Below are 23,908 nucleotides of genomic sequence, written 5' to 3'. Positions count from 1 at the left end.
TACGGGCCTGAATGTCTCCATCCATTTTCTTTCTTTACAATTATATATGTAGCTGGAAAAGCCTGGAATGCTGACACTGTCACACCATTCCTTTGACTAAATCTTGCAGGTGACAGTTGACGACAAAATAAATTAGTATGTACTTACGTCAGTCCTGAATAACCATGATTATTCAGATGTCAACGCTGTCGCAGCTGCAAGGCTAAGTCGGCCATTATTATGTCACAATGATATCATATTTTATCATAAGGCACTATGCAAGAAGAATTTGACATTGGCAAAGAAAGGATCTAGCCCCCAAATTAGACACTAGATTAGATTCAGTGAGTAATGGCACATAAAATTGCCAGATAGAAGTTTAGCGGACAAGCAGGGTCACCATACCCCACCCCGCATATACCGCAGCTATCGCTATATATAAGACCCACCGTCTTATGCAGGATGTTTTAGATGGTTATGTGACTACTGTTCGTTAATTTGGTACACTCTGATTCTGCAGTGAGCTTTCTTTCTTTCCCTCTTTCTTTCCATCTTTTTGTGCATCGGTGCGGTCATCTCTTCGTTGTGTCCGTTTTCGAAACTGCAAAAATCCTCCGAGAATGTCCGTGCTTATTCGCCCCACGACAATTGAAACCGTGCACGCTACCGAAGCAACAATCTGTCCCAAACTGTGTGCCCTGGAAGAACCAAAGCGCACCGCTGTGCCTATTCCGGATCACGAATCCTACTTCCGCCCACCGTGCGTGGATGGTCTGTCAGCCGCCCTCGGTTGTGAGAACGACTGTCGCTACTGTTTTGTCCGCAACGATGCACTGGCCGAAGGAATGACGGAGCGTGAATGGCGCACTCCGCAGAAAGTGGATTTAGCCCCGGTCATCGCCAAAGCTAGTTATAAACGCGACGGACCGGTCCAATTCCCAACAACGCACGATATTACCCCGACCATCTTGGATGACTGCATCACAGTTCTGCGGGCTTTGCTGGAAGCCGGCAACACCGTGATCATCGTGACGAAGCCGTGGCGTCGCTGCATCAAGCGCATTATGCAAGAATTTGCCGATTACAAAGGTCAACTGCTGTTTCGTTTTTCCATCACGGCTGGAGACGATCGCATTCTGCGCTTGTGGGAGTGCAAAGCGCCTCGCCTGAAGGAATTGTCTGCAGATGTGGTGTTGCGTAATCACACTTCTGCTTTATAATCTGCTGACATTTAACTTTTTGTGGTTCATAATAACGTGTCAATTCTTTTCTCGTGAATATAAAATGGACTCATTGGACTGTGTGAGTGTCATCCCGTTGTTACCCATTACTGATCATACGCGTACAGTACAGATATTATTACAACTGCATTCTAGATGTCTAAAAGCTTCGTTAAACATTTGAATCTTATGGGGTAAGCATCATTCCTTCACACATACAGAAGAGGTACCGAAGACTGAACAGTTCAAATCATATTACAACCGTAATTTTTGCAGTTATGCTCTGCACCGACCACGCACTACTCTAGTATCATTATCACATGCACCGACCACAGCGGGCACCGATATACGGGTGCATGCAACAAATTTTTCAACCAGAAACTTCCTATCTGTAACCTTGCGCCAGTGATAATTAACTCTCTTACTGAATGAATTTACCGCATAGCACCGTATGAGTTTATATCGTGTCTTATGGTGTATCTTTTAGTTACAGAATACACATACCCGTTTTTGCTACAGACCATGGTCTGTATACAGTCCCTGCAGCAGACCGAAATTTACCGAAAGCAAGCGTAACTGAGTTTCTGCTCGGTGGTCGGGGAGCGCTCTGATTTCACCCGATGCTTCAACATAGAGAGAGTATATCGGAAGAAGTTGGTACACACGCTCTGTATGCTGCAGTTCCTATCCGTCCCCGTCCCCCTATCAAAAACTCGGTTACGCTTGGTTTTACAGCATTGCAGTGACTGTATATGTACAGACCATGTACAGACTATAGCATTCCCCCTAAATCAGTCCATATTGTAAAGTAGAGCGTCTGCCTGATAATGTGGTCCTGGTCACTTCTTATCCCGTGGTTGTGTTTGTTTGTGCTTACACTCGTCTGATGTATTGAATTTATTGATTTCCCTCTAGGCTGTACGCGCATATGCCAGCTGTTGGTAAAGGATGGATGTCGAGTACACATGGCCTATCCACACGATTCCCCCTTTCTAGCCCATATGTATATATGAAATACGTAGAATTAAGGAAATGTTGGGTTTTAAAAAGAATCGAGGATTATAATTATGACGCAAACAAGCATTTGAGTCGTTAATTTCCCGGTAATTTTAGCTGCGGTGTATCGTATCCGTCTCATAACACGAGCGAAAGTTTATGAAATAAGAAAAAGCATATTCAGATACAGTACTTTACGCCCTTAGCAGGATTTTAAGGTTGAACTTTCCTTCATAATTCGACCGTTTCTCAAGAAAATGCAGAAACTCTTTACAACGTTTCAGTCCACTCTCTGCGGGGATTTATCCTGGACCTATCCGGAAATCTTGGCGGAGGCGCTGTTAGTGGCTTGGCTAGCTAGCCAGATTTCCATCCAACTTGCGCAGAGATATTTTCCCGATTGGCGGTCGAGTCGTGTCGATCCCAGTGCTCCAGTTGACGACATGTTTGGCAAACTTTTTGGTTATGTAAGCATGCAACAGCTGAGGTTGTCGAATGGTTTCCTAAATAAGTAATAACATAATGCACAATTAAGGGTCATGTTTTAAACAGGAAACCAATGGCTGTTTTTGGGACCGCGTCACGGCTTACTGGAAACCAATGGAAGAAACATCTTGCCAGAATGAATCGCTACCCTTGGTTGCACCGAATGATACTCAGATACATACCGGCTACATTGGATTATTTGCCACCCTGTCGGCAACAGCCATCTTGCTGCTTTCCCTACTCTGCTCTGTATTCGTTAACCGGGATTGGGCGATACCAGACTTCTGCGCGCACATATCCGCAGTCCACACAGTTACGGCCTGGTTTAACAAAAGCAGTGATAGTCATCACAACAATGTCGAATCTCCTCAAGACGGAACTTAAAGCTCCTCATCCAAATCAGCGACTTCATTAAAGTGCTTCCTCATAGTAATATTCTCCTCGACCATTGGATATGCTGCAGCGCTTAGCGCAATATTTTTGTGGTTGGTGGTGTCGGTCGCTCCGGTTTTCGCTCTCTGTTGTTGTGCGCTTAGTAATTTTTGAGCACGGAGAAGCCGCGACACTTCCCTGTTATGCCGTCTTCACCGTGATTTCGGCTGTTTACTGTACGGGTAGGATTTGGCGATGGTGGATGCCGGGTTCTTACCGTTACTGGATCCTCCGTAGATTGCAGTAAGGATCAATCAATGTAGATGCATTGTCGGCACCGTAAAGGTCAAGGCAATAATGATATTTCAAAAAACGCACAATCGATGTAAAAAAATTCTATGCAACACAAACGTGTAAAATATCAATAAAAAAATTACTGATTTTTTTATTGCAGAAAGTTGGGTTTGATGTTGTACAGCGAAGTTCCCGAGCGATATATCAAGGTTACATCCTTCGCTGAGTACGTCCTTACAAGAAAGGCAACAAAAGAATCGGAACGACAGAACCACTGCGGGGCATTAATTAAGAAAGGCTTGATGCTGTATTTTGGATGCGCTTCCGTATGGATTAACATAGGGCCTCTGGTCAGAACAGCATTTCCAGCAAACGCATTTGCCCAATCCCTGACCTTTATTTTTCACCGCCAAACGGCCAACATTACTAACTCAACGGTAACGATCCACTCTTTATAGTTTGTACGAATCCTTGCTTAATTTAGAAAAAAATATTATTGTCACCTTTACAAGTTCACTGCAAAGAGGAAACAATTTAGGTCATGGACAACGAGAGGGCGAAATTATCGTATTGGATAGAAATCGGCTCTATCTGGAACACAAGCATTGCGTCCCAAGATGATTTGGTGCTATCGATAAGCGGCATCGGGTTTTCCTGTGGAGCGTAATGTTGTGTTTGATCTCGCTTTTCCCGTTGGTGGCGGCGGTGACGTTCTTATTATGTCAGTGGCTTTCTCTGCTTTTGGACGTGTGCTGCTACGGAGTGTGTAGCAAATTTTTGCCAGCCAAATTGACCAAACCTTTTTTGCATGTGCCGGCTGTGCCGCCGAAGCCCGAAATTAAACCAGGTAAGAACCTCATTTTTCGATTTCAAAAATGAACAATATAAATAGCAATATTCGGAACAAGATCAGAGAGGCCGGAGCACATGAAGTGTTTGTGCTGGATGTGTGGAATATTTTCGTGTATATTCGCGATTGCATTCGGGTACATGATGGTCATCTGTATGGTCTTTCCCAATATGCTTGTGGAGTTCTTCTTGCCCGAGAGGTACCAGTACCCGGGGACTTTAACTATCCTAACGGGGTTAGCTACATCGTTATACACCGTGTTCGTGCAGTCCGCGGTTATAAAATGGTGCAGTGACCGGAAAACGCGCGATCAGGCATCATGTCGCCATGACGGTGCGGCAATTCAACCGAGCCCGGAAGATGCTGAACGAGCTTTGCTGCCTCCAGCCCAAAGTTAAAGCGACACAGGAGTCAGGACCAATGTAATTGGCATTTCCAACGGTATATCTATTTCATAATGTATCCAGTTCATAAGGCACGCGCGTGGTGAATTTTCTTATACTACGTATTGTACATAAGGACCACAAGGGCAACATCATTCGACATTTCGAAGACGGAATAGTCTTACTGCGCGTTTTTCTTATTCTGCATTTCATAATAAATTCGATGAATTAAGATGTTTATCAAATGGCACTGTATTTACAGTTTACATTGTTCAAATTCCAAGTCCGATACTTGTACAGTTGTACTTGAAGAACCACTTCATTCGCCTTTAAGTCCGCTGGGCGGACGATTACATTTGCAAGCTCTACTGGGTGTGTAGAACGAAAGCTTCAGATTTCGGACTGGAAACAAATATCCCATTTAAAATTTCAGAAGCATGATTTTGGTTTGTGTGTTTTTTTATTTACACTTGAATCGTATTATTGCATCGACACAATTTAATGTTTTCAGATTGCTTTGATTTTGCATGAACGGTGGATTATTTTTACTTCGATGATTAACTACGGTTTCAGTTTCTACTAAGTAACTAAATTTGCATCAGATGTATTTTTAATAGAACTACGATGTGAAATTGTGCATACATCATGAACGAGATGAACAATAAATATGCTAATCTCCAACGGAAAAACAAACAGCAGTCCGCTTAAAATCACTACAGCAATCTGTCAAAACTGCAACACATTAACTATAAAAATAACCTTGCAGCAAATGAAAATCAAATCCCGAAACAAAGAGAAAAAGTAAAAACAACGAATAAAAACCTTTTTCAGCAACAAATATAAACTGAACAAGAAACATCCCCCATAAAAACAAAAGAAGCAACGGAAAATAACAGCATTTCATTTTGCAAAGCTGCGAGCAGACTCAAGCGCCACCGCGGAATAATACCCAACCACAGCGTCAGTCGCTTAATTTTAGTCCGCTTCATCATGTAGCCAGGGCAGAAGCGAATCGAGATCCGCCGTCTCGCGACTGATCAATCCGCGGTCCACAGCGTACTCCACTAGCGCCAGATAGCAGAAGAGATACTGCTCCGGCATCTGGATACTCTGACAGCGCTGACCACGCAGTTTCTGCACGGTCTGATGAAGATCCACAAGACCACAATCGTCCAGACGGCGCAGACAAATGTCTACGCACATGAGTGATCCTGCAATAAACAATAAGCTTTTTAAAACCAACGAATTAAGCAAGTTACTTTCCTTTCAGTAATGTCTTTCATATTACAGCTTGTGTTCTAAGAATTTTCGTTGCATCACAATCTAAACTAAAAGAAAAATCAAGCACGCAGCTGCTATCTCAACTCACCTGAACGACCGATCCCAGCGCTACAGTGCACCAGGATGGGCGGACCAGAGCCGGGTCCAGGCCAGGCTGGTTTCATTCTCCATACAGCCTCCTCCTGTAAAAAAATTACTGATGCCAGCTAAAATGCGTTACTACTGTAGTATTTATCATTTAACAAAACAGAGGAAGCGGAAATAAATTTCCCGTCAAAACTTAGCTGCCATACGTACTACACGTACCTGTTTGGATCGCATAACCTGGATGAATTCGAACATGGAGGAGGCAGAGGACGGCACACCGTAATCCGGCCAGTCGGTGAACTGCAGGTGCACCACTTGTCGGCTATCTCGTGACTAAAAACCGTTTGTCTTAATAAAATCGACTTAATCAGCAAATCTGCTGCTTTCTCATGAATGCAGTCTCTTCTAATTAATAGAATCAAACGATGAGATATCAATAAAAACGGGCAAATACAATAGAAAGAAAATATACAACAGCTGTAATAATAATTCAGAACCTTGTTATTCTGTAATATCGGTACCTTGTTATGTTTGAGCAATAACGTGGTCTCCACATGGTATGCCAATTGCTTGACGCCATCATTGACGACATGGAATTCTCCCATCTCCATGCTCTCGCCCGGCTGCACCGGCCAGTACTGTCCACATTTCTGTTTGCCTCTTTCCACCGTTCTACAGGTGCGAACAGCTGTTATACCGCACGTGCAAATTTCATCAAGTACGACATGAATCAAAACCAGACACCAGCAGATGCCTCGCGTTTATCGCGTGGGAATAAATATCAACGGGCAATAAATATCGCGTGGGAATAAATAGTTTTGGGCACTTTGCCGCGTGTTAAACAGTTCAATAACGCTAATGACGGTATTGGATGTTTTGGTAGTACCTAATCTTGTAGCAGTAGCTTCCAGTTAATACTGTCTTAATTATGAATCGAAATAAAGAAGCTTGAGATGGAATATAAACGAAAATATGACTGGATACTGATAACTTGCAGCCTGTGCTAACTGATAAATTCTACAAACGTACGCACTACACACCTACCTTGTCGTCATAACCAAAACACGGCATTCCTGCTCCCACACCATTAGCCAAAAATCACCGAAGGTCTTTGGCATTGGTCCTGCAACAAATATTTTGACAACTGAAAATAATCAGACGAAAAGCATTTCTTATGAATAAAAATTTAAAACACACTTTGACAAGGACGAAAATTCAGATCAAACAACCATCTGATTCTACAGCATATAATAGCCGTGCAGATTCAAGAATGCACCCACAAACCGTTGTTTGTTTGTTACATAGAGGAGTATATTTTACATTTCCGTCTCCATGCTTTTACTCACAATCAGCAAAGTGTCTTTTACCTTGTGTGGAAATGAAGGCATTTTTTTCCTCGTATCCATCGACAAAGTTGGCATGGATGTAATCTTCACCACCAGGAACATGGACGAGTTTAACGCGTGTCGCTTCGAAACACGGCACATCCACATAGCGATTCTTCGCGCGATTCTCGGTTAACCTGCACCCAGAGTTGACGACTGAGGTATAATAAACAATAGCTTCAGCGTCTACAGTAGGAAGGGAAGCAGTAATGTCTAGGAAGCGTCTATAGCGTATTTAAACGAAATTTTTCAATCGTCTGTGCGCCTTCAAAACGTCAATTTAGCTGCTTGTCGACCTTTTAACTTTTTAAGACGTTTCAACATAAGTACCTTATGGTCAACAGTGGAAATGGTAAAACTGAACTCAATTTTTCCTTAGAAGGAAATGTAAGAAAAACGCTGATTGCGCTAACAAAAATTTAATAATAATACGTATAATAATTAAATTATACACAAGTCGATACCTGAAGGAAATAAACTCTTTATCCGGTAGCGCCCGTGCGGCGGCTCTGAGCGTGTCGTACTCGCGGAGGATCCCCTCCTTGCCCATGGAGCGAATGAGCTGGACAAACTGCGCCACACCCATGCCCTTATCACTGCGCCGGTGCACCGAGCTGCTCATGGCCACTTTGCTCTCCTCCAGTCCCCCACCGTTGACCACACTCCCCACATTTCCGCGGCTCTGTTTGATACCCAAATCTTACAGTACACGGTGGTAACGAGAAAGGCAACATAAATTTACAGGCGGCGCGTTACAGACGCTGTTTAAGTCCTAACTCTGTATTGGCTTTCAAATGACAACAAAACAAAATGACGTAAAGGTAACCACACCATTATTAACTTTTTCTCGGAAGTAACTGAGCAACCATATAAAAATAATGAAACTGAAACAAATAACGTTTGCAGAACAAAGCCTACAAAAAGAATAAGCAAAACTTCAAAAGCATAAAAAAGATGGAACAGAAAACAGAAACACAATATCTGCGCTCTCCCACAAAATCACAATCCGCCTATCCATGTGCATATTACGGCAAAAAAACAAAATGCTGAAACAAAATACATATCACAACTATCACAAGCCAAAACGACGTCATTGGCAAACGCTGACAAGACGACAATAATTAATATTACTTACACAAAGAAGCTCTGCATTCCAAAAAAATCTTTGATTAAAATAGGCAAAAAATCGAGAATTACGACTGACAAATTTTGTACGCAAGTAGGTTGGGCAAATAAACATAGACGCCATCAACGCAAAATAAAGTAAAAAGCGAAGGGCCCACCCACCTGATCGGAATGTCCATTATCGCGGAACGGATACCGTCCCTCAACATCCACGCCTCCATCCAAATTCAACGGCGGTATCCGCGGATCCCCAGTGGACAGTTCATTAACGTTCCTCTTGACGCAGAGCCCGATCCAGTGCGCATGATCATGCCGCAGTGTGCCGCCCAGCGACTCAGGGATGCTGTGAGGCGCAATATGCTCCCGTAACTGCACTCGATTGATGAGATATATCTGTACGCGCAGAAAACAAGTCCAGCAATTAGACCAGTCGGAGCAACAATCAAATGCACAAACAACACTTTGTGTGGAAAGGAGTACTGTGTTTGTGCAGTTATATGGAGTTGCGTGCTCCTCTGCGTACCCGTTCCAACATCTTGGGCGTGATGAACGGCCGAATTACGCTCAGTGGAATGCTCAGCCAGCTTGGCGGGTCAACGATCAGGATTTTCTTCAAGCGTGCCGGAAACCCACCCTACAGCCATGTCAGGACAATCAGTTAAATCGTGTGTACGGCCGCAGTGTGTTCCTCTTCACTTTGTTCATTCTCAGGGCAGTGCAATTTCCGCTAGCGTCATTTACACTATTTTTCGGCGCTGTGAAACCATTCGGTAGGTATTACGGTATTAACTTACTTCACTGCTTGCTCAGTCAGAAATTATGTCAATATGGAATACAGATACCGTGTGCTTTGTTGTTGCTTTGAATTTCCGCTTTTGCTTCAATATTGCAAGATCCAGATATCGAAGACATAAGAGTATTTACGTTACCGAAAAAAATCTACTTAAAGAAAGTTGACTAATTTTAGGCCGAAAGCACGCAATGTCTGATTCTATTTTCAACAATGATTTTTGCAAGGCAATCGAAATCTAAATTTACCCCTATACCACACAATCATGTATAACATAAAAAATGTACGATCAAATTTATCCGCCTCGACTTTAACAAGATGACGTGCTATTTATTCACCTTTAAAATGCTCAACAAGTGCTTGGCGAAACGCAGGTCGGCAGTGAGCCATCGTACGCCCATCATGTCGTACACTAATGTCAATCCGTTGCGCTGGGTTTCGCGACTGGAAAAAAGCAGAGAAGACCTTGCCGACCGTATCATAAAATTCAATACTCACATACAATTTGTGCCAGCCTGCATTTTTTAGTGATGGATCACTAACCACGCAAATGCGATTTCGAACGGCATTATAGAAACTACAGAATATTACTTTATATAACAGAAACGTAATGTAACGGCAGCTACTACTCGTGCCTGTACAATATAAACAGTATCCAAATTTGTTAATATGCATCAGTACAAATTAATTGATACTGATTCCAAAACATGCTCTAACCGGCAGTACTGCAGTATGAAAAAATCGTACAACGAAATTTTCAGATTAATATACATCCACATAAAATAGTCGTCACAATACAGGTGATTTTCGGAGGGTGAAACTTTTACGAAGCCGAAAAACAAGTCTCATCATATAGCACTAAAATGACTAAACCGTTTTGAAAATACTTATAACAGAAAACATTGTAAATAAAGGAGGGTAAAAAAATACCGGAGCGCTTTAACATACCTAGCCAAGGCTGCATCCAGCTGAAAAAGCACGGCCTGCATCGTAACCGTTCGCTCCTTCTCCGTAGCAGGCTTCGTTTCCGGGTTGTGCAGCCGTGCGGTCAGTACACCGATTGTGGCACCTTGGAGATCCTTAGCATCCTAAAGCGAATTATGGTAATAAACAAATTACGAAGCACAATCAGCAAACCAGTATGGCAAGCAATGTACTGGGTTACTGCCTGCCGCGACCGTTGTTAGTAAATTCGCAAGAAGTAAAACAGCAGTATTCAGTAAAGATTAAATGTTAGTTAATTTCTCCAATATATCCACTGATACATCAAGCTTGCAATTGGTATTTCACAGCCTGTCTGCTGCTCGACTGCATATAGCTTTCTGTATCTTACTGTTGATAAAAGTCCATTATGCAATGCAAATTTCTTGAGCACAAACCAACACTGCGGCAATACTCGTTAAATCATGTGCTTAACTTTGCGGCAATGAGGATTTACATTTTACAACGATGATCCGTTCAGCGCCGATAATAACTTTAATAAGGTATCTTCTCCAAATGCTGTAAAATTATTTCAGTAAATAATTCATACCAACACAGTAAACCGTCCGCTGTAGAGCTCCGAACGCAGTGGCTCACTGTGCGGGTCCAAACCATTTAATCCAACTGTGTGACGAACAATCTGCAAAACAGCACAAATCAAGCCATATTTCTGGGTCGCTACAAGACACACTGAAAAAATCAAAGTTTTTTGTGCCAAAAAAAAAGAGAAAGGAAAAACATGGCCAATTAACAAACAGAATTATTTGCCTGAAAAGCAGAAAGAGCAGATATGCGTAGCATAAAACGAAGGAATTTTATTTTCAGTTCGAAAAAATCGATAATCATATAAAACCGAAAACAGCAACTTAAGCTATCAAAGTCTAAAGGTACTCGGAATCCAGCAAGGTTCCAGCGACATCGCTCAATATAGTCCCGATGGGAACTCTAAAATCTGGATAAACGGCGATCGACGTTCCATGATGACATTTTACAAATAATCCAGAACTGTGCGCGATTATTGATCATATAAATTTAGCGAACTTTCAAAGTGAAGTTGTCCAACCAAAAGATAGAATCTTCGAAACAGGCTGAAACGTTTTCTGAGATACGCTCAAAAGGTTGTAAAAGTAACCAACGAGATAACGAAACGAACAGAGGCGGTGGCAATAAAATCAGAATAAAACTAACTAAAATCATACGTAAAGAACTATCACGGACACTAAAAAACCTCACTAATATATTCATGACTAAATAATTTCCAGAAATCACTATTACCGAGTACAACACGATAAAAACTGGTGAAGCGGAAAATTTGTTCGAGTTATAATTCATAAAAACGAAAAGTAAGGACAAAACGTTACAGAAGCATGCGAAGCTGATTTTCAGCCGAAAAATCTCCGCCAAAACAAACCTGGTACTGCCGGTATAATTCCAATGCCCGGGCGACGTCGAATTTGCGAGCCATGAGAAACTTTAACGCCATGGCCTTGGAGATAACTCCGACGTGGGGATGCGGTTTACTGATCAAGTTATTAATTGCCAGGCTGGGATGGTGGTGAACGTGGGGAATTTCGGAATGTTGCGGCTGCTGCTGATTGCTGGCGTCTCGTTCCCGGGCCAGCTGCTGCATCAGCTGACCGTTGTCATCCGTCAAACGCCACTGGTTGGCTTTCAATGTGAATTCTTCTAGTGCCTAACCGACAACATAATTAATTACTGTATATGCAACCGAAAAAACCCCAAGCACCCAGAGCGGTTTAAAAGCAAAACCTAATTGTTTTAATTTCAAATTCTCCACAAAATTAAGCGAAGTATGAAGTTGAATCATAACGAATGGCCCTTCAAGCGAATCAAAATATAAGGTCCTTCGAATACTTCCTCACTTGTTACATGACTAGTAATTTCCTCTGGAACCAATTCTTCAAAAACTGAAATTACGAGAAAGAAAATCGGGAATAATGGCACTTATAAATGCCATCAACAAGTAAAATAAACAGTCGAATGATCAGAAAGATGTTCTGGGTAGATATTACTGTCATCAGAATGTCATGCTCCCAAATCCTTAGTTCCTAGGAACTCGTACATAATCCTACGGTACAATGTACCGTAGGATTATGTACGAGTTCCGGGAACATGTACCGGGTACATGTGCAAACATCTCACAGCTTTAACCCTGTCTTTATCAATTTACTGTAAGTTATCCACGTAAAAATGAAAAACTTTAGTGGCGCTTCAAAATTACTACTCAGCGCTTGCTCCACCGTTCTACATCATTATAATAGGTTCAGTCGTCACTCGACAGTTATGGGCAGAACAAGGAACAACAAATTCAGTAACTAACAGTAACAATTAACATCAATAAAAAATTAATAACGGCTATTAATGCTTTTGCTAAATGCCAGCATTACTAATTAACAACAATAATAACAGTTGCTAAAATAATCGTAACTAATAATGTGTACTTAGGCTAACTTACCAGGGTTAGCAATTTACAGTTCTTTACTCGTATTCGGAATACTTGTACCTTTCTTAACAATTGATACTGCGTATTAAGTAAGTATTACCACTGCACTAATAAAAAGCAAACTTTAAGTACGTATACGGTAAATAAATAGTAGAAATCAATAAGACATAAGTAATGCAAAACTTGAAAAGAAAATTCATTTTTTCCTACTCGTCTCGACAATAACAACAACGTACTGTTTCTTCAGCCGGAGTGAGCGATAAAGTGCTGGATATTAAATCGGGCTCATGATGTTGCCAGCCATCACTGCTTTTACGGTGCGCCATCCTTGTAGCAGCGTCGTTTCACGGAGAGAATTACCAGAACAATTCTATTTCTCCCCTAAATTTCCACAATCCGCAACACGGCAACAGTCTCAAACTCTCACCGAGACAACACATGCACAGCAATGCGCTGCGATTCAATTAAGAAAAACGGATGCTTCACTGCCGCGTGAATCATGCTAACGATTTGACCCACATGAATTTGTCAACAGTTTGCAAATAAAATCACTGCTAAAAAGATAACAATACTCGACAACACTCCGCTGGAATGAGCACTCCTCGGTTCAGAAATGATGCAAACTGGGCCTGATGCCTTGATCAGATCGCTACCTGTAAGTTGAGGGCTGTACACAACGGTGTGGACTATCGCACAAGGCGTAATTAGGCGCAAACGCTCAGTACAATCAGTATCAGGAAAATATACTTTTTCCTACCAGGCGCCACAGAAAACAAACAACAAAACGCTGCAAAGTGTGGAATGAAGAAGAAATCGATAAACAGATAAACACATATCGCTTTTCACAGGATCACTACAATGGACCACATCATTCACAAGTGGCCTGCAGGTCCACAAAAATGCAAGTTTCCCTCACAGGAGTGAATGTAGGGCAAAGTCTGTAGACCAACCCAAACTACTCGTCAGGCGTACAAGTGCAGCCACACCTTTCATAATTGGACAGTGGATGAAATAAATCGATAAACTAGCACCCGGGGTGGCCATTGGTCTGTCATAAATATGAAGGCGGGACTGCATTATGCCGCTTAATGGTGAGTGCGTCGGTGGTGAGGCTAAAACCTCGGCGCTTGGGCGGCACGGACTCATGGGCAGAATCGTAATTTGGGTCCACAGAAATCATGTGCGCGACTGCGAGTTGCTTTCAACATTAGAAGATATCGCCGGGAATTTTGCCCGTTCGGTTTGTGGTGACTCATTTATCTTTTTTTCTGATTCTTTATCGCATTAAGCCTGTTATCGCCTCTTGTAGTCTCGGTTGTAAAATTAATAATTGTTTTCGTAATATTTCGACGTCATTGTACAGAATTTACTGTTTACAGGTTTCTTTACGATTTTCCAGTACTTTTACAGTTTTATTATTGTAGTAAGAATATTAAAACAATCTGGTAATAGTAAATAATAATGGTAGAATAGTTTCTTAGTTTATTTGATAATTTTATGATAAACTCGTCCGTAACGTGTAAGCGCAACCGGAAAATCGTTTCGAAAAGAAATCTGAAACTGGAGTTGCCGTTTGCTGACAGAGTCTGAAGCATTATAGTCTATCGGATGCTGGGGACCTGCGAATTTCGTTATTCGTACTTCGTAGTAAAATTCGGGTATAATGTTCCGTCATCCGTGCCTCCGATTGTGCATTGCCATCGCCAAATGGTTCCCTGTTGTTTTTATCAGCGCAGTCGTCGGATGGGCTTACTACGCTTATGTTTATGAACTATGCATTCGTAAGTCACTATTACTAAGCATAAGTGCGGGGTATTTAAAATTAGAAAAGTTTACAACTTTAGAAAATTGTGCTTTAGAAAATTGTGCTTTACTTTGAAAAAATAGAAAAATATCTTTTCTAATTAAGTACCGCCGCTAAGTGCAAACCATCTGCAAACTGAACTTGCACAACTGGGCTGTTAGGGCAGCAGTGACCAATGAATAATTCAATAATTCCTTATTTTCGATTGAAGTTTCGTTTTTCTTGCTTTAATTGTGGTTAATATAACTTATAAGTAACGTATAGTGCACTTACACGATGTAATTGTTATAATGATAGACGGGATCATAACAAATTTTTCTCTTGAATTATAGAAGAAATCCATTCAACAACGGAGAAGAGTAAGAATTGCTTTCGGAAAGCATGACTTACGTTTAATAGTTTCAAAACCACCTGTCTCCTCAGCCTCCTGTGATCTTTTGTGTGTTTTTCATTTTGTAGCATTTTATCTAATATTTTTCCACGTATTTTTCTTCCTGTTTTCCTGGTCGTATTATCAGTGCATCTTCACTAATGGAGGCCACATTCCATCCCGGGTAAGCCAGTTTCGCAGGTTTAACCATAAGTATATTTTCGGGTTTTTGTCCATACGTTGCCTTGGGAAAGTGAAATTTATATTCTGTGATAAGAATTAGATGGTACAGTTTTTTGCTGTGTCATTTTTTTTAAATTGAAAGCAATTTTTCAACGGATGCAAGGAAAATGGAACGAGATAGGCATTTTAGACAGTATGGTTGGGTATTCCGTATTTGGTTGCATTTCTTTGAAGCATGGGAATTTGGGAAAATAAGTTTTATTAGTTTTGCGATTTTTTCTACAGTTTGGAAACAAATACCTAATTACAGTCTATGTCATATATTTTACTGGCACTCTGGATCTCATATTAGTCATTCGGATATGGCATTTGTGTGTACTATGCAGTATGTACAGTAATACTATATTGTGTCTATTTATGTAGTTTTATCTCTCACCTACACAAATGGCCGAGCTGGACTCGGCGCAGACCGCGCGAGATCATGAAACGGTGAAGAAACTTTTGAATTCCTATGCCACTAATCTTCCAGTGCACACCAGAGGCTATAATCAAGGTCCGCTCTCCCCGAGCTGTTTTGTCGTTCCACTAACGGCAATATAGTGTCGTTAGCATCATTGTAGTGCCGTCTTATTTCCAGATGTTAGATACTGCGAGAAATGCTTTCTCATCAAACCCGATCGTTCGCACCACTGCTCGGTTTGTGAGAGGTAAAAACGACCAAATGTTCACGTTCTGGTGTCTACTTAATCCTTATGCCATGCCTGTCCATTACAGGTGTATTTTAAAAATGGATCATCACTGGTAATTAATTTTTACTCTTTTGTTGCATAACAAGTTCAGTATTTCACTGACTTTTTTTTATTTGTTGCAGTCCCTGGTGAGTCTTCGCTTTCCTGCTAAATTGTATCTGATGTATCGCCCATGTCTGCTGATTCAAACACTTAGGCCTTACCTAAAACGCCTTGCATTTTAAGCTTGTCATTTTATGTAATTGCTTGATTTTTATTTTCACAGGGTGAATAATTGCGTCTGTAAGTCCAGAATTGTTATATTATAGCTTTTGTCAGTCAGACAGGATTAAGGATTCGTGTTATGAATTCAACAGGCTTCGATAATTATAAGTTCTTCGTGCTGTTTCTGGGATATGCTGTGTGCTTCTGCTTATATACGGCTCTGACGGATCTTCCATATTTCATCCGATTTTGGCGGGTAAAAAAGCGCTAATGAGCTGGCGCTTGTTTTGTCAGTTTTATTTTACAAAATAATTTACACGCGAATGAGTTTTAGTGACTTAATGTGATGACTCTTATTTTCTAGGATGAGTTGACCGGAAGCGGAAACAAATTCCACATATTATTCTTATTCTTTGTGTCGGCCATGTTTATGATCAGTTTGGTAAGCAATAACATGCCTTCTGCATTTTTCGGCAGTCTGGTTTGAGTTTCTTTATTTGTTTTCGTAGATAACACTTCTCAGTTATCACATCTACTTGACGCTGGTCAATCGGAGTACAATCGGTACAGTCTCTCATTTTTTGAATGAAATATAATCCATGTACATATACCTGTTCTTATTTTCTGTGTTTTTGGTTACATTGGTCCTTGTTTGAACTCATTACTGCATTTTTTAATGTTACGCCCTGTCTTATGTGAAAATTTCTCGGGTACTTCCAAATGTTGCAATTTTCCGTAGAAAGTTATCGATCGCCTATATTCGCTGGAGGTATCGATAAGAATGGCTTTCATTTGGGTCACTACAACAATTTCACGCAGATCTTCGGCGATAACTGGCTGTTGTGGTTCATCCCGGTGTTTACTAGGTACACGTATATCCTTATAAATTCTGTTCCACGAATTTTGTCTCGGAGCAGGAAAACTGAGGTTAAGTAGATTTCGGCAGTTTCCCGCATGCGCGAATGCTGTAGTTGCAGAAATACCGGCGAGATACAATCGATTTTCAGTCTCAGTTTTCTCTAAATGTTTTGCCATTTTAAAATGTTCTGATTCGGATAATTTTGAGATGGTACTCCTGTTGACGTTGACAGTGTTGGTTGGTATATCCGTAACGGTTTTGTTGTGAAGTGTGACCGGATATGCTCTTTTGTAACTTTAATGGCATGGATAAAATGCGAATTATCCCTATTAATAATACTGCGTACTTGTATTACAGCAAAGGCAACGGCTTAGAGTACCCGGTGCGGTCCTCTCGTGATTCGGCGTACGTTTCTCCGGCCCCTGACTCGACTGCTTCCCAGTTCCCTTCCCATCATGTGTCGCTGGATGTACGAAACGAGACCACAAGCGCCCCTGTTCCTCCGAGATTCAGATCTTTCCAGAATGCTAATGGACATTCCAATAGGTTGGCGTGAGATTTTTATTTCTGATTTTTTTGCGCTAGTACGTAGATGTGTATGTCATGGTAGCATCCCATCAAATTTTTGGCAAGTTTCGATGTTTCCAATTTTTTATTCGCCACAATTTGCAAACTGCGTTACTGTAAACAAATTCATTTATTTTCAAAATATATTTTGTTCGGGTTGTCGTTGAGGCAAAAAACGTGAATAGGATACGGATATGTTTGAATCGGTTTTATCAGTGTTTATTTATTTTTGTCTATTAGTTCTCGATTCTTATTTCTACCGCTTGCGCTATAGTAACGGCCACGCATATTCTGTTCCGAACCGGCACCGTGCCGATGACCAACACACTCTTTTGGAGGCGCAGCGATGGCGGGATGTGGATGCGGGTGAGACGAATCTCATCGCGCTGGACGCACCCAGTTTCCCCAGTAATCCCCCGCAGCAGCGCCAGTCTTATCAGCGGGATCAGCCGCGGCTTGTTTTAGTTAACGAATAGTGCACTGGCAGTGTGATATATTGGACTTTGATTGGGTCTGTGTTTTCTGATTTCTACCTGCAAATTTCCTTAGGGTTGTTTTATATTTGAAGGGTTTTAGTCATTTTACTGCAGATACGGTGCTGATTTGCTTGAACTTTTAGGTTTTGGGGTTTTTGTGTTGGCTTTGAATTTCTGATAATTATGATGCAGCTGCGGAAAGTTATCTGAAAGTAAATGAAAAAAGGAAATTAATTACTGTAACTGGTATCAATACTGAGTCCGTTTCAGCACTTATTCATTCATCCAGTCAAACTCAACACCTTCGTTTTTCATATTCGTGACCAGTTGGTGAGGCAGATTTGTAATGAACTAACGCACACAAGCGACCACGGTAAAGTAGCATATCCGCTGAACACCATTCCCTCGAAAGCTTCAAGTAATTCAACAATAATTTTATTGTTATTAAATAGCTGTTGACTTAGTTAAACAGCCAAAAACCAAAACAAAATTCCATCAGCTCGTCCGCAAGTTTCACATGTTGCCATAGTTATCCAAAAAGGAAAAAGTAATAAGTATCAACATTCCAGAAAAAGCCCCACAATCAAATCCACAGCAAATTACCTCCAAAAAAGCAGCACTAAACTAATCTGTCACCTTTTCACCCAGTAACCAAAAGTGCCAAAAATCGAAACAAAAGAGGCGCGCGCAAAAAAATATACACACAAATCAAAGCAACAAAAAAGGGGCTGCTGACGCCGGCATGTTCGCACACCACCATCCTACTCGCTATCCGAATCTGAGCTGGACGAACTGGATCCCGAGCTGCTTTCGCTGTCCGAATCCGAGCTGCTGACACTCAGCCGGCCACTATTGGCCCCGGCCACCGCCGCTTTTTCCTTGGCCGCCTTGCTGGCTTTCCCGGACGCCGTGGCGGGACTACCGGCAGACTTCTTTCCACTGGGCTCATCCTGTTTGGCCATTCTGGCCAACTGTGCCTTGCTGGGCTTCTTGTTCAGGCTGCCGGGTTTACGACCGCGTTTGCGCAGGATGGAATTGACGTATGTCTCCAGTTCGCGCAGTGTGGCCGGTTTCAATGTGGCGAAATCGATTTCGATCTCATCCGGATTGGAATCCTTCAGACCCGGTTCGCGTCTGCAAATAAGGGACCGGTTCAGAATCTATGTGTTATATGAGCCAAAATTTCACGAATAGGTACTACTACTAAACCGAAAATTTAACCACGATCAATTTTTAAAAATTTGCAGTTTCTTAAGCGGATCAGACATTCAAGAAAGTTCTGGATGGTTTTTCGATTTACTGTAGTTTGTCAAAATCGTAAGAAACTTACTGTTGAATGATGTTAACAACGCGTCCCAGCTTATCCGGTGGCAGACGGTTGATGTCCAAACTCAGACGACGCGTTTCATCATACGTCATCGGTCGCGCATTGTCCTCTTCATCGCTGTCATAAACTGCTGACGCAGCGACGACCGGCATTTCCGGTGGCACGGGCTGTTTCTTTTTGCGCCCATTTCCAGAGCCTTGCTTTGCCGGTGACCTGCAAACACAGGCAAAATGATTCGTCAAACTATAGTTTTAAAGGTAAGTTTCTAACGATAAATAGGCAAAGGACATTTCCATTAACAGTCACGCTATAGCTTACTTTCGTCCCCCAGTTTCCGCTTTTTCCTTCTTGCCTTTCTTTGTTGACTTTCCAGACTTATCGGCACTACTTCCGGCTTCCGCCGGTCCGGTGAGTCCTTTTTGCCTTTCTTTCCCGTCGTAGTCTGCCTGCCCTTTTTGGAAGCGGGTGTTACTGCGGCCGGCAGCGGTGTCCGTTCCTCCTTGGCCTTTCCCTTGCCCTTTGGTTTGGCTTTGGTCTCTTTGGCTGACAATGTCTTACCGCGCATACTACTCCGCTCGTCCTCACTGCCCGCTTTGCTCTTCTTCTTGGCCGGTTGTTTCTTTGCGGTGGATGCCTGCGCAGCCGCCCGCCACTGGCCAACTGTGTGATCTGATCCTGCACCTGCATGACAATATGCAAATAAAACATCCGCTCCAGCTCAAAAGTTCTTTTTGAAAACCAAAATTTCAGAGGTAACTCTTTATCCGAGGTAACTTCTTAAAGCAAATCCGCCAACCTCTTTCAGTTTCTGTTGCAAATTCATCAGCGTAGTATTATCGGCCTCCGAATCACTCTCTTCATCTTCAGACTCGCTTTCCGACTCATGCGGCCGCTTGCCGGCACCTTTCGGCTTGGTGGATGCGGGAGGAGTCTGCGGTGGACGATAAGTGGCCGGACGTACCACAACATCGGGTACATCGTGGAACGCTTCATCCGGCAGCTTCGCTAAGCGAATTTCAAACACCTCCTGCAAAAACACGGAAGCATTTCAATAAAAACTTACATTATTTAATGGATCCTTTTCCGTTCTAGTATACCAACATTCCGTAACTTTAGGATAGAAATTTTAGAGCTTACTTATTTGTTTCTCACAAATAACTGAAAAATTAACAGAATCCCCTACCACAGATGTTAAAAAAAAACCTAGAGTCAAGTCATCACCTGCAGTTGTTTTGCCATTTTGACTACATCGTGCCCGGGCGGATTATACCGATAGCAGTTGGTGAACATCAACCGCACATCCGCCGCGAATTCATGCGTATTCTTATACTGTCTGTCTTCCAGCTTCGCCTTCACCGTTCCCAAATCCATTGGATGTTTAATAATATCATGATAATCATCCAGAGCCAAATTTTTGACATCCACCGGATGATAGAACGGCCACGCGTACCGGTCATGCTTCTGACTCAACAGCTCATTCAGCACTTGCCGACAGTAGCGCAGCGGCTCCGGCAGCGGTCCCTTGAATTTGGGCTTGGCCAGCGGCTGCACTGGCTCATCGGGGAGATCGCGAGCAGGCGGTTTAATAACGCGCTTCCGCGGCAACTCCTCACTGTCAGCCGAGGGACGACGGTATCCTGCCGTTTCTTCAGGAAAATGGCCGGGGGTGGTGGTGTCCGCTTTACGCTTGACACCCTTCTTTGGTTGAGCACGCGGCATCGTCGCAGAGGTGGGTGTTTGGAGAACCATATCAGGAGCGACGGGGTTCGGTAAGATGGGAGTTGCCGGGAGCGATCTAGGAGGTGCGGCAGGCTTTGGGGTTGTCTTTGGTGTCATTGAGACCTATAAAAAATTAAATGATTGTATAAATACGAATTCGTCACACTGCCATAAGTTTCCATAACATCTTACATTTTTGAAGTAACTTAATTTCAAAAACCGAAAAACTTACCGCGGAAGCGTTGGTGGGGAAAGACTGTACATTAGTAATCGATGGTGGGCCACCACCGGTAATACTGGTAGAGGAAACATGCGAATGAGACGAGGCCGAGCGCGGAGCCGTCAAAGCATGCGATTGCACCGGTGGACGAGGAGCTCGTGCCACACTGCTCTTCTTCCGTCCCTTCTGCGGCTTCTCCGGCCAGGGCACTTCAATTTCCGGTGCCGGCATCAAGGCCAACTTAGCGATGAGATCCTTCTCCAATTTACTGCCCCACTGATACACCACATGTCCCGGTGGATTGTACGTGTAGCAGTTGTGGAACATCTCCTTGAAATCTGAGAAAAAACATCAACGTAACTGCAAAAGCGCTCACTATCAACCGTGGTCAAAAAATCTACAAACCAATATGCAACGAAACAGAACGTACTCTAAAAGCCGCAAACGCACGCAGCAAGAACAGTAAAGGAAAATTAAAAGCATCGAACACTGATGGTACGCTGCTACGCTTAACAAACAACTGCAGCTTATTCAGAATTTACCTTTAATGCACTGCTCAGCTTTGGTATACCAGCCGTTGTCGAGGCGCTTCTTAATGGTTCCCATGTCCATGGGATTTTTTATGATGGTATGATAATCCGGCAGATTAAGACGAACCGCATCCACGGGTTGCTTGAATGGCACGGCAAACTTGTGATTCCACAGTGCTTTGAAGATGTTCTTCTTAATGAACTCCAACTGGTTCGTCGTGTGCAGGGTCTGACCCACGGGTGGCTTGAAAGGCGGCTGGACAACACCCCCGACATGCTGCAAGGTCCTGCCGGAAGTATCGCCGTCGATGCTGACGTCGGCTTCTGAAGGCGGCCCGCCATTGTCGGCGTCTGTATCCTAAATTTCACCACAACAATTATCGCATTGCTGCCATTGCAGTTTTTTTTATCTCTGATTAGATCTCATGATAAACAAATGTTCACTATCAAACACGGAAAACATCCATCTCGATCCATAATGAAATACATCGCTCATACAGACCAAAAATTTGTTACGCACTTTTGATAGATTTACATTTATACTGCATCAGTGAGAGCACATCTATAATCGAGATATATGAAAATCGTTAATAAAAGAAAGCAGTTTTTACATTTCATTACATCACTGGCCCCTGGCGAAAGCCTAAGATCTTAACAACGAAACAAACAAAATGGGAAAACTCAGGTCCTCTGTTTACAGTATTTGCCAAAACACAGTTGTCAACCGTTGCCGCCCTCATTAAACCTCTCACGAAAAATTATTACGAACAACTTACCGACGGATCCACGGGTGGTGGCGGTGAGGTAAATGTAGCCTCCGATCCCGAGCCCAGTTCCGAGCTGAGATGTTCCCCAGGATGTCCCGTGGGTTCCTCGGCCATCTCCACATCCGACACCATGGGCTTATACTCCAGCGCCTCCTCCGACGCGGCAGCCAGATGATCCTCACTCATTGATAATTTCCGCGGGGAATTCACCAGTGGCAGTCCAGGGGAGGCGATGCCTCCTCGCTCACCTCCATGCTACCGTTGTACTGCGCTGCATCATTCTGCTGACTCTCCAGTGGCATGTCCACCTCGGAGTGCTCTAGGGACGGCACCGTGGAGGAGACGGACATGTCCACAGCTGCTGACATGACGCCACAGTCACAGCCTGTCCTTCACTGCTGGAGACAATGTGGGATTAACATGGAACAGACTGGTGCCAGGGGAATTCCGCGACCAGCTGGCTGATGATATAATCTTCAAAAAGGGCTGTTACAGGTATGGGTTTAGACAGAAACTGGCAGGGAAACAGCGAAACAATGACGGAACTGATGATCTCCAAAACCCATACGCTAAAGTACCCAGTCAATTGAAAATCGATACGAAAATGCTTAGGCTATTCCGCCAAATCCTTCCACAATAAACGACAAGAAAAACATCCGTAACAATTTTTGGTGCCCAATATCAATCAATAAACAACAATTATAGGGAACAAGTCGAAAAAAATGCAACAAATTAATTTTGCCTACATGGGAATCGAGAGAGTGACTAATAAAAAGCGGGTTATCAGTTCCTGGGCGCTTTTATAGCCAGAGCATTTCTGATGCACAACGGTTGATCGGAACAATCAACGCAGCAAAACGATTCGTATCAACACACGTTATGCGAGACAGGGCTCTAACGCTTACCGCCGTGTTTTATAATCCGGCAGGCTCGTATGTTGAGTACGTCGTGTGTGTAAAATATGCTGTGTGTAAATCGTATGGCGTACTGGCGTAGGTTAAAATTCCAACCGTACACGCAAAATTTCCTCAACTGAACTGAAACGCCGCTTGAAATTCCGTCGCGGCTGTCTTGACGCCTTTTATACCTTTGCGCTGTTTATATAGACCGATTCCCATGTGCTGTATAGAAGACCACCAATCAAATTAAAGAACAGCTTTCTCAAACTCTTGTAAAACCCGGACAGTACTGCAGACCCGTGGTGGCAGTTTACCACTTATAAGCAGTCCTGCTCCATCGGAGCGTAAATGTATACCGTAGGCACGAGGCACGTCACTGCTGCAGCCACGTTGGAGTGGGGCGGTGCCTATTTTTATGTCTGTAAAATCCGGACACAGAATGCAAGTGGTGACAATGGGCACCCTCCTAGTTTTTTCTACGGAAGTTATGACATCATCGTGAAAATTTTAATAATCTTTTCATTTAGAAATAATTTGGGAT

The 23,908-nt window shown here is 42.7% G+C and overlaps 3 protein-coding genes and 1 long non-coding RNA gene across 6 annotated transcripts; 2 read left to right on the top strand and 2 right to left on the bottom strand.

Annotated features, from left to right (window-relative positions):
• Positions 1-2,764: 2,764 nt before the first annotated feature.
• On the top strand, positions 2,765-5,564 carry LOC129593730 (uncharacterized). The gene is made up of 4 exons (XR_008691114.1): positions 2,765-3,356; positions 3,508-3,784; positions 3,886-4,194; positions 4,256-5,564. It is a non-coding gene; the product is annotated as an uncharacterized LOC129593730 (long non-coding RNA).
• Positions 5,173-13,623, bottom strand: LOC129593729 (tyrosine-protein phosphatase non-receptor type 9-like). Of its 3 annotated transcripts, none has more exons than XM_055490179.1 (14): positions 12,930-13,623; positions 11,641-11,922; positions 10,780-10,869; positions 10,197-10,336; positions 9,587-9,692; positions 8,982-9,092; positions 8,621-8,851; positions 7,798-8,015; positions 7,316-7,470; positions 6,993-7,071; positions 6,470-6,620; positions 6,168-6,281; positions 5,950-6,043; positions 5,173-5,791 (listed from the first exon to the last, which is right to left on the bottom strand). In XM_055490179.1, the coding sequence occupies exons 1-14, from the start codon at positions 13,017-13,019 to the stop codon at positions 5,556-5,558; spliced, it is 2,097 nt and encodes a 698-aa protein (XP_055346154.1). In that variant the 5' UTR covers positions 13,020-13,623; the 3' UTR covers positions 5,173-5,555. The 3 variants fall into 3 exon arrangements, with proteins under 3 accessions (XP_055346154.1, XP_055346156.1, XP_055346155.1); XM_055490181.1 differs by lacking the exon at positions 12,930-13,623 and adding an exon at positions 12,706-12,898; XM_055490180.1 differs by lacking the exon at positions 12,930-13,623 and adding an exon at positions 12,113-12,261.
• Positions 13,624-13,951: 328 nt separating this feature from the next.
• Positions 13,952-18,135, top strand: LOC129593658 (palmitoyltransferase ZDHHC20-B-like). Its single transcript, XM_055490088.1, has 12 exons — positions 13,952-14,474; positions 14,830-14,856; positions 14,957-15,051; positions 15,474-15,603; positions 15,688-15,757; positions 15,825-15,851; positions 16,133-16,259; positions 16,368-16,445; positions 16,513-16,567; positions 16,743-16,869; positions 17,220-17,408; positions 17,704-18,135. Exons 1-12 carry the CDS (start codon positions 14,357-14,359, stop codon positions 17,903-17,905), a joined length of 1,245 nt encoding a protein of 414 aa, XP_055346063.1. The 5' UTR covers positions 13,952-14,356; the 3' UTR covers positions 17,906-18,135.
• Positions 18,136-18,327: 192 nt separating this feature from the next.
• LOC129593652 (bromodomain-containing protein 3-like) lies at positions 18,328-23,528 on the bottom strand. The gene is given in 10 exon segments (XM_055490081.1): positions 18,328-19,039; positions 19,236-19,445; positions 19,551-19,705; positions 19,707-19,913; positions 20,029-20,259; positions 20,454-21,074; positions 21,184-21,509; positions 21,714-22,059; positions 22,478-22,942; positions 23,374-23,528. Coding segments are annotated over 9 exon segments (2,646 nt in total). The 5' UTR covers positions 22,655-22,942; positions 23,374-23,528; the 3' UTR covers positions 18,328-18,666.
• Positions 23,529-23,908: the final 380 nt, after the last annotated feature.

The sequence above is a fragment of the Paramacrobiotus metropolitanus genome, unplaced genomic scaffold, assembly GCF_019649055.1.
Source record: "Paramacrobiotus metropolitanus isolate TYO unplaced genomic scaffold, Prichtersi_v1.0 Parri_scaffold0000063, whole genome shotgun sequence".
NCBI lineage: Eukaryota > Metazoa > Tardigrada > Eutardigrada > Parachela > Macrobiotidae > Paramacrobiotus > Paramacrobiotus metropolitanus.
This window is presented reverse-complemented; position numbering and strand designations above follow the sequence as displayed.

What these genes read in the sequence shown, in the direction of transcription:
- LOC129593658 (XM_055490088.1), top strand. Translation starts at nt 14,357, where the DNA reads ATGTTCCGTCATCCGTGCCTCCGATTGTGCATTGCCATCGCCAAATGG. An exon ending in ATTTCATCCGATTTTGGCGG is followed by an intron (nt 16,260 to 16,367) that starts GTAAAAAAGCGC and finishes CTTATTTTCTAG; the next exon opens with GATGAGTTGACCGGAAGCGG. An exon ending in GCTAATGGACATTCCAATAG is followed by an intron (nt 17,409 to 17,703) that starts GTTGGCGTGAGA and finishes CTTGCGCTATAG; the next exon opens with TAACGGCCACGCATATTCTG.
- LOC129593729 (XM_055490179.1), bottom strand. Translation starts at nt 13,019, where the DNA reads ATGGCGCACCGTAAAAGCAGTGATGGCTGGCAACATCATGAGCCCGAT. An exon ending in AATTATACCGGCAGTACCAG is followed by an intron (nt 10,870 to 11,640) that starts GTTTGTTTTGGC and finishes GCTGTTTTGCAG; the next exon opens with ATTGTTCGTCACACAGTTGG. An exon ending in ACTTGTTGAGCATTTTAAAG is followed by an intron (nt 9,093 to 9,586) that starts GTGAATAAATAG and finishes ACATGGCTGTAG; the next exon opens with GGTGGGTTTCCGGCACGCTT.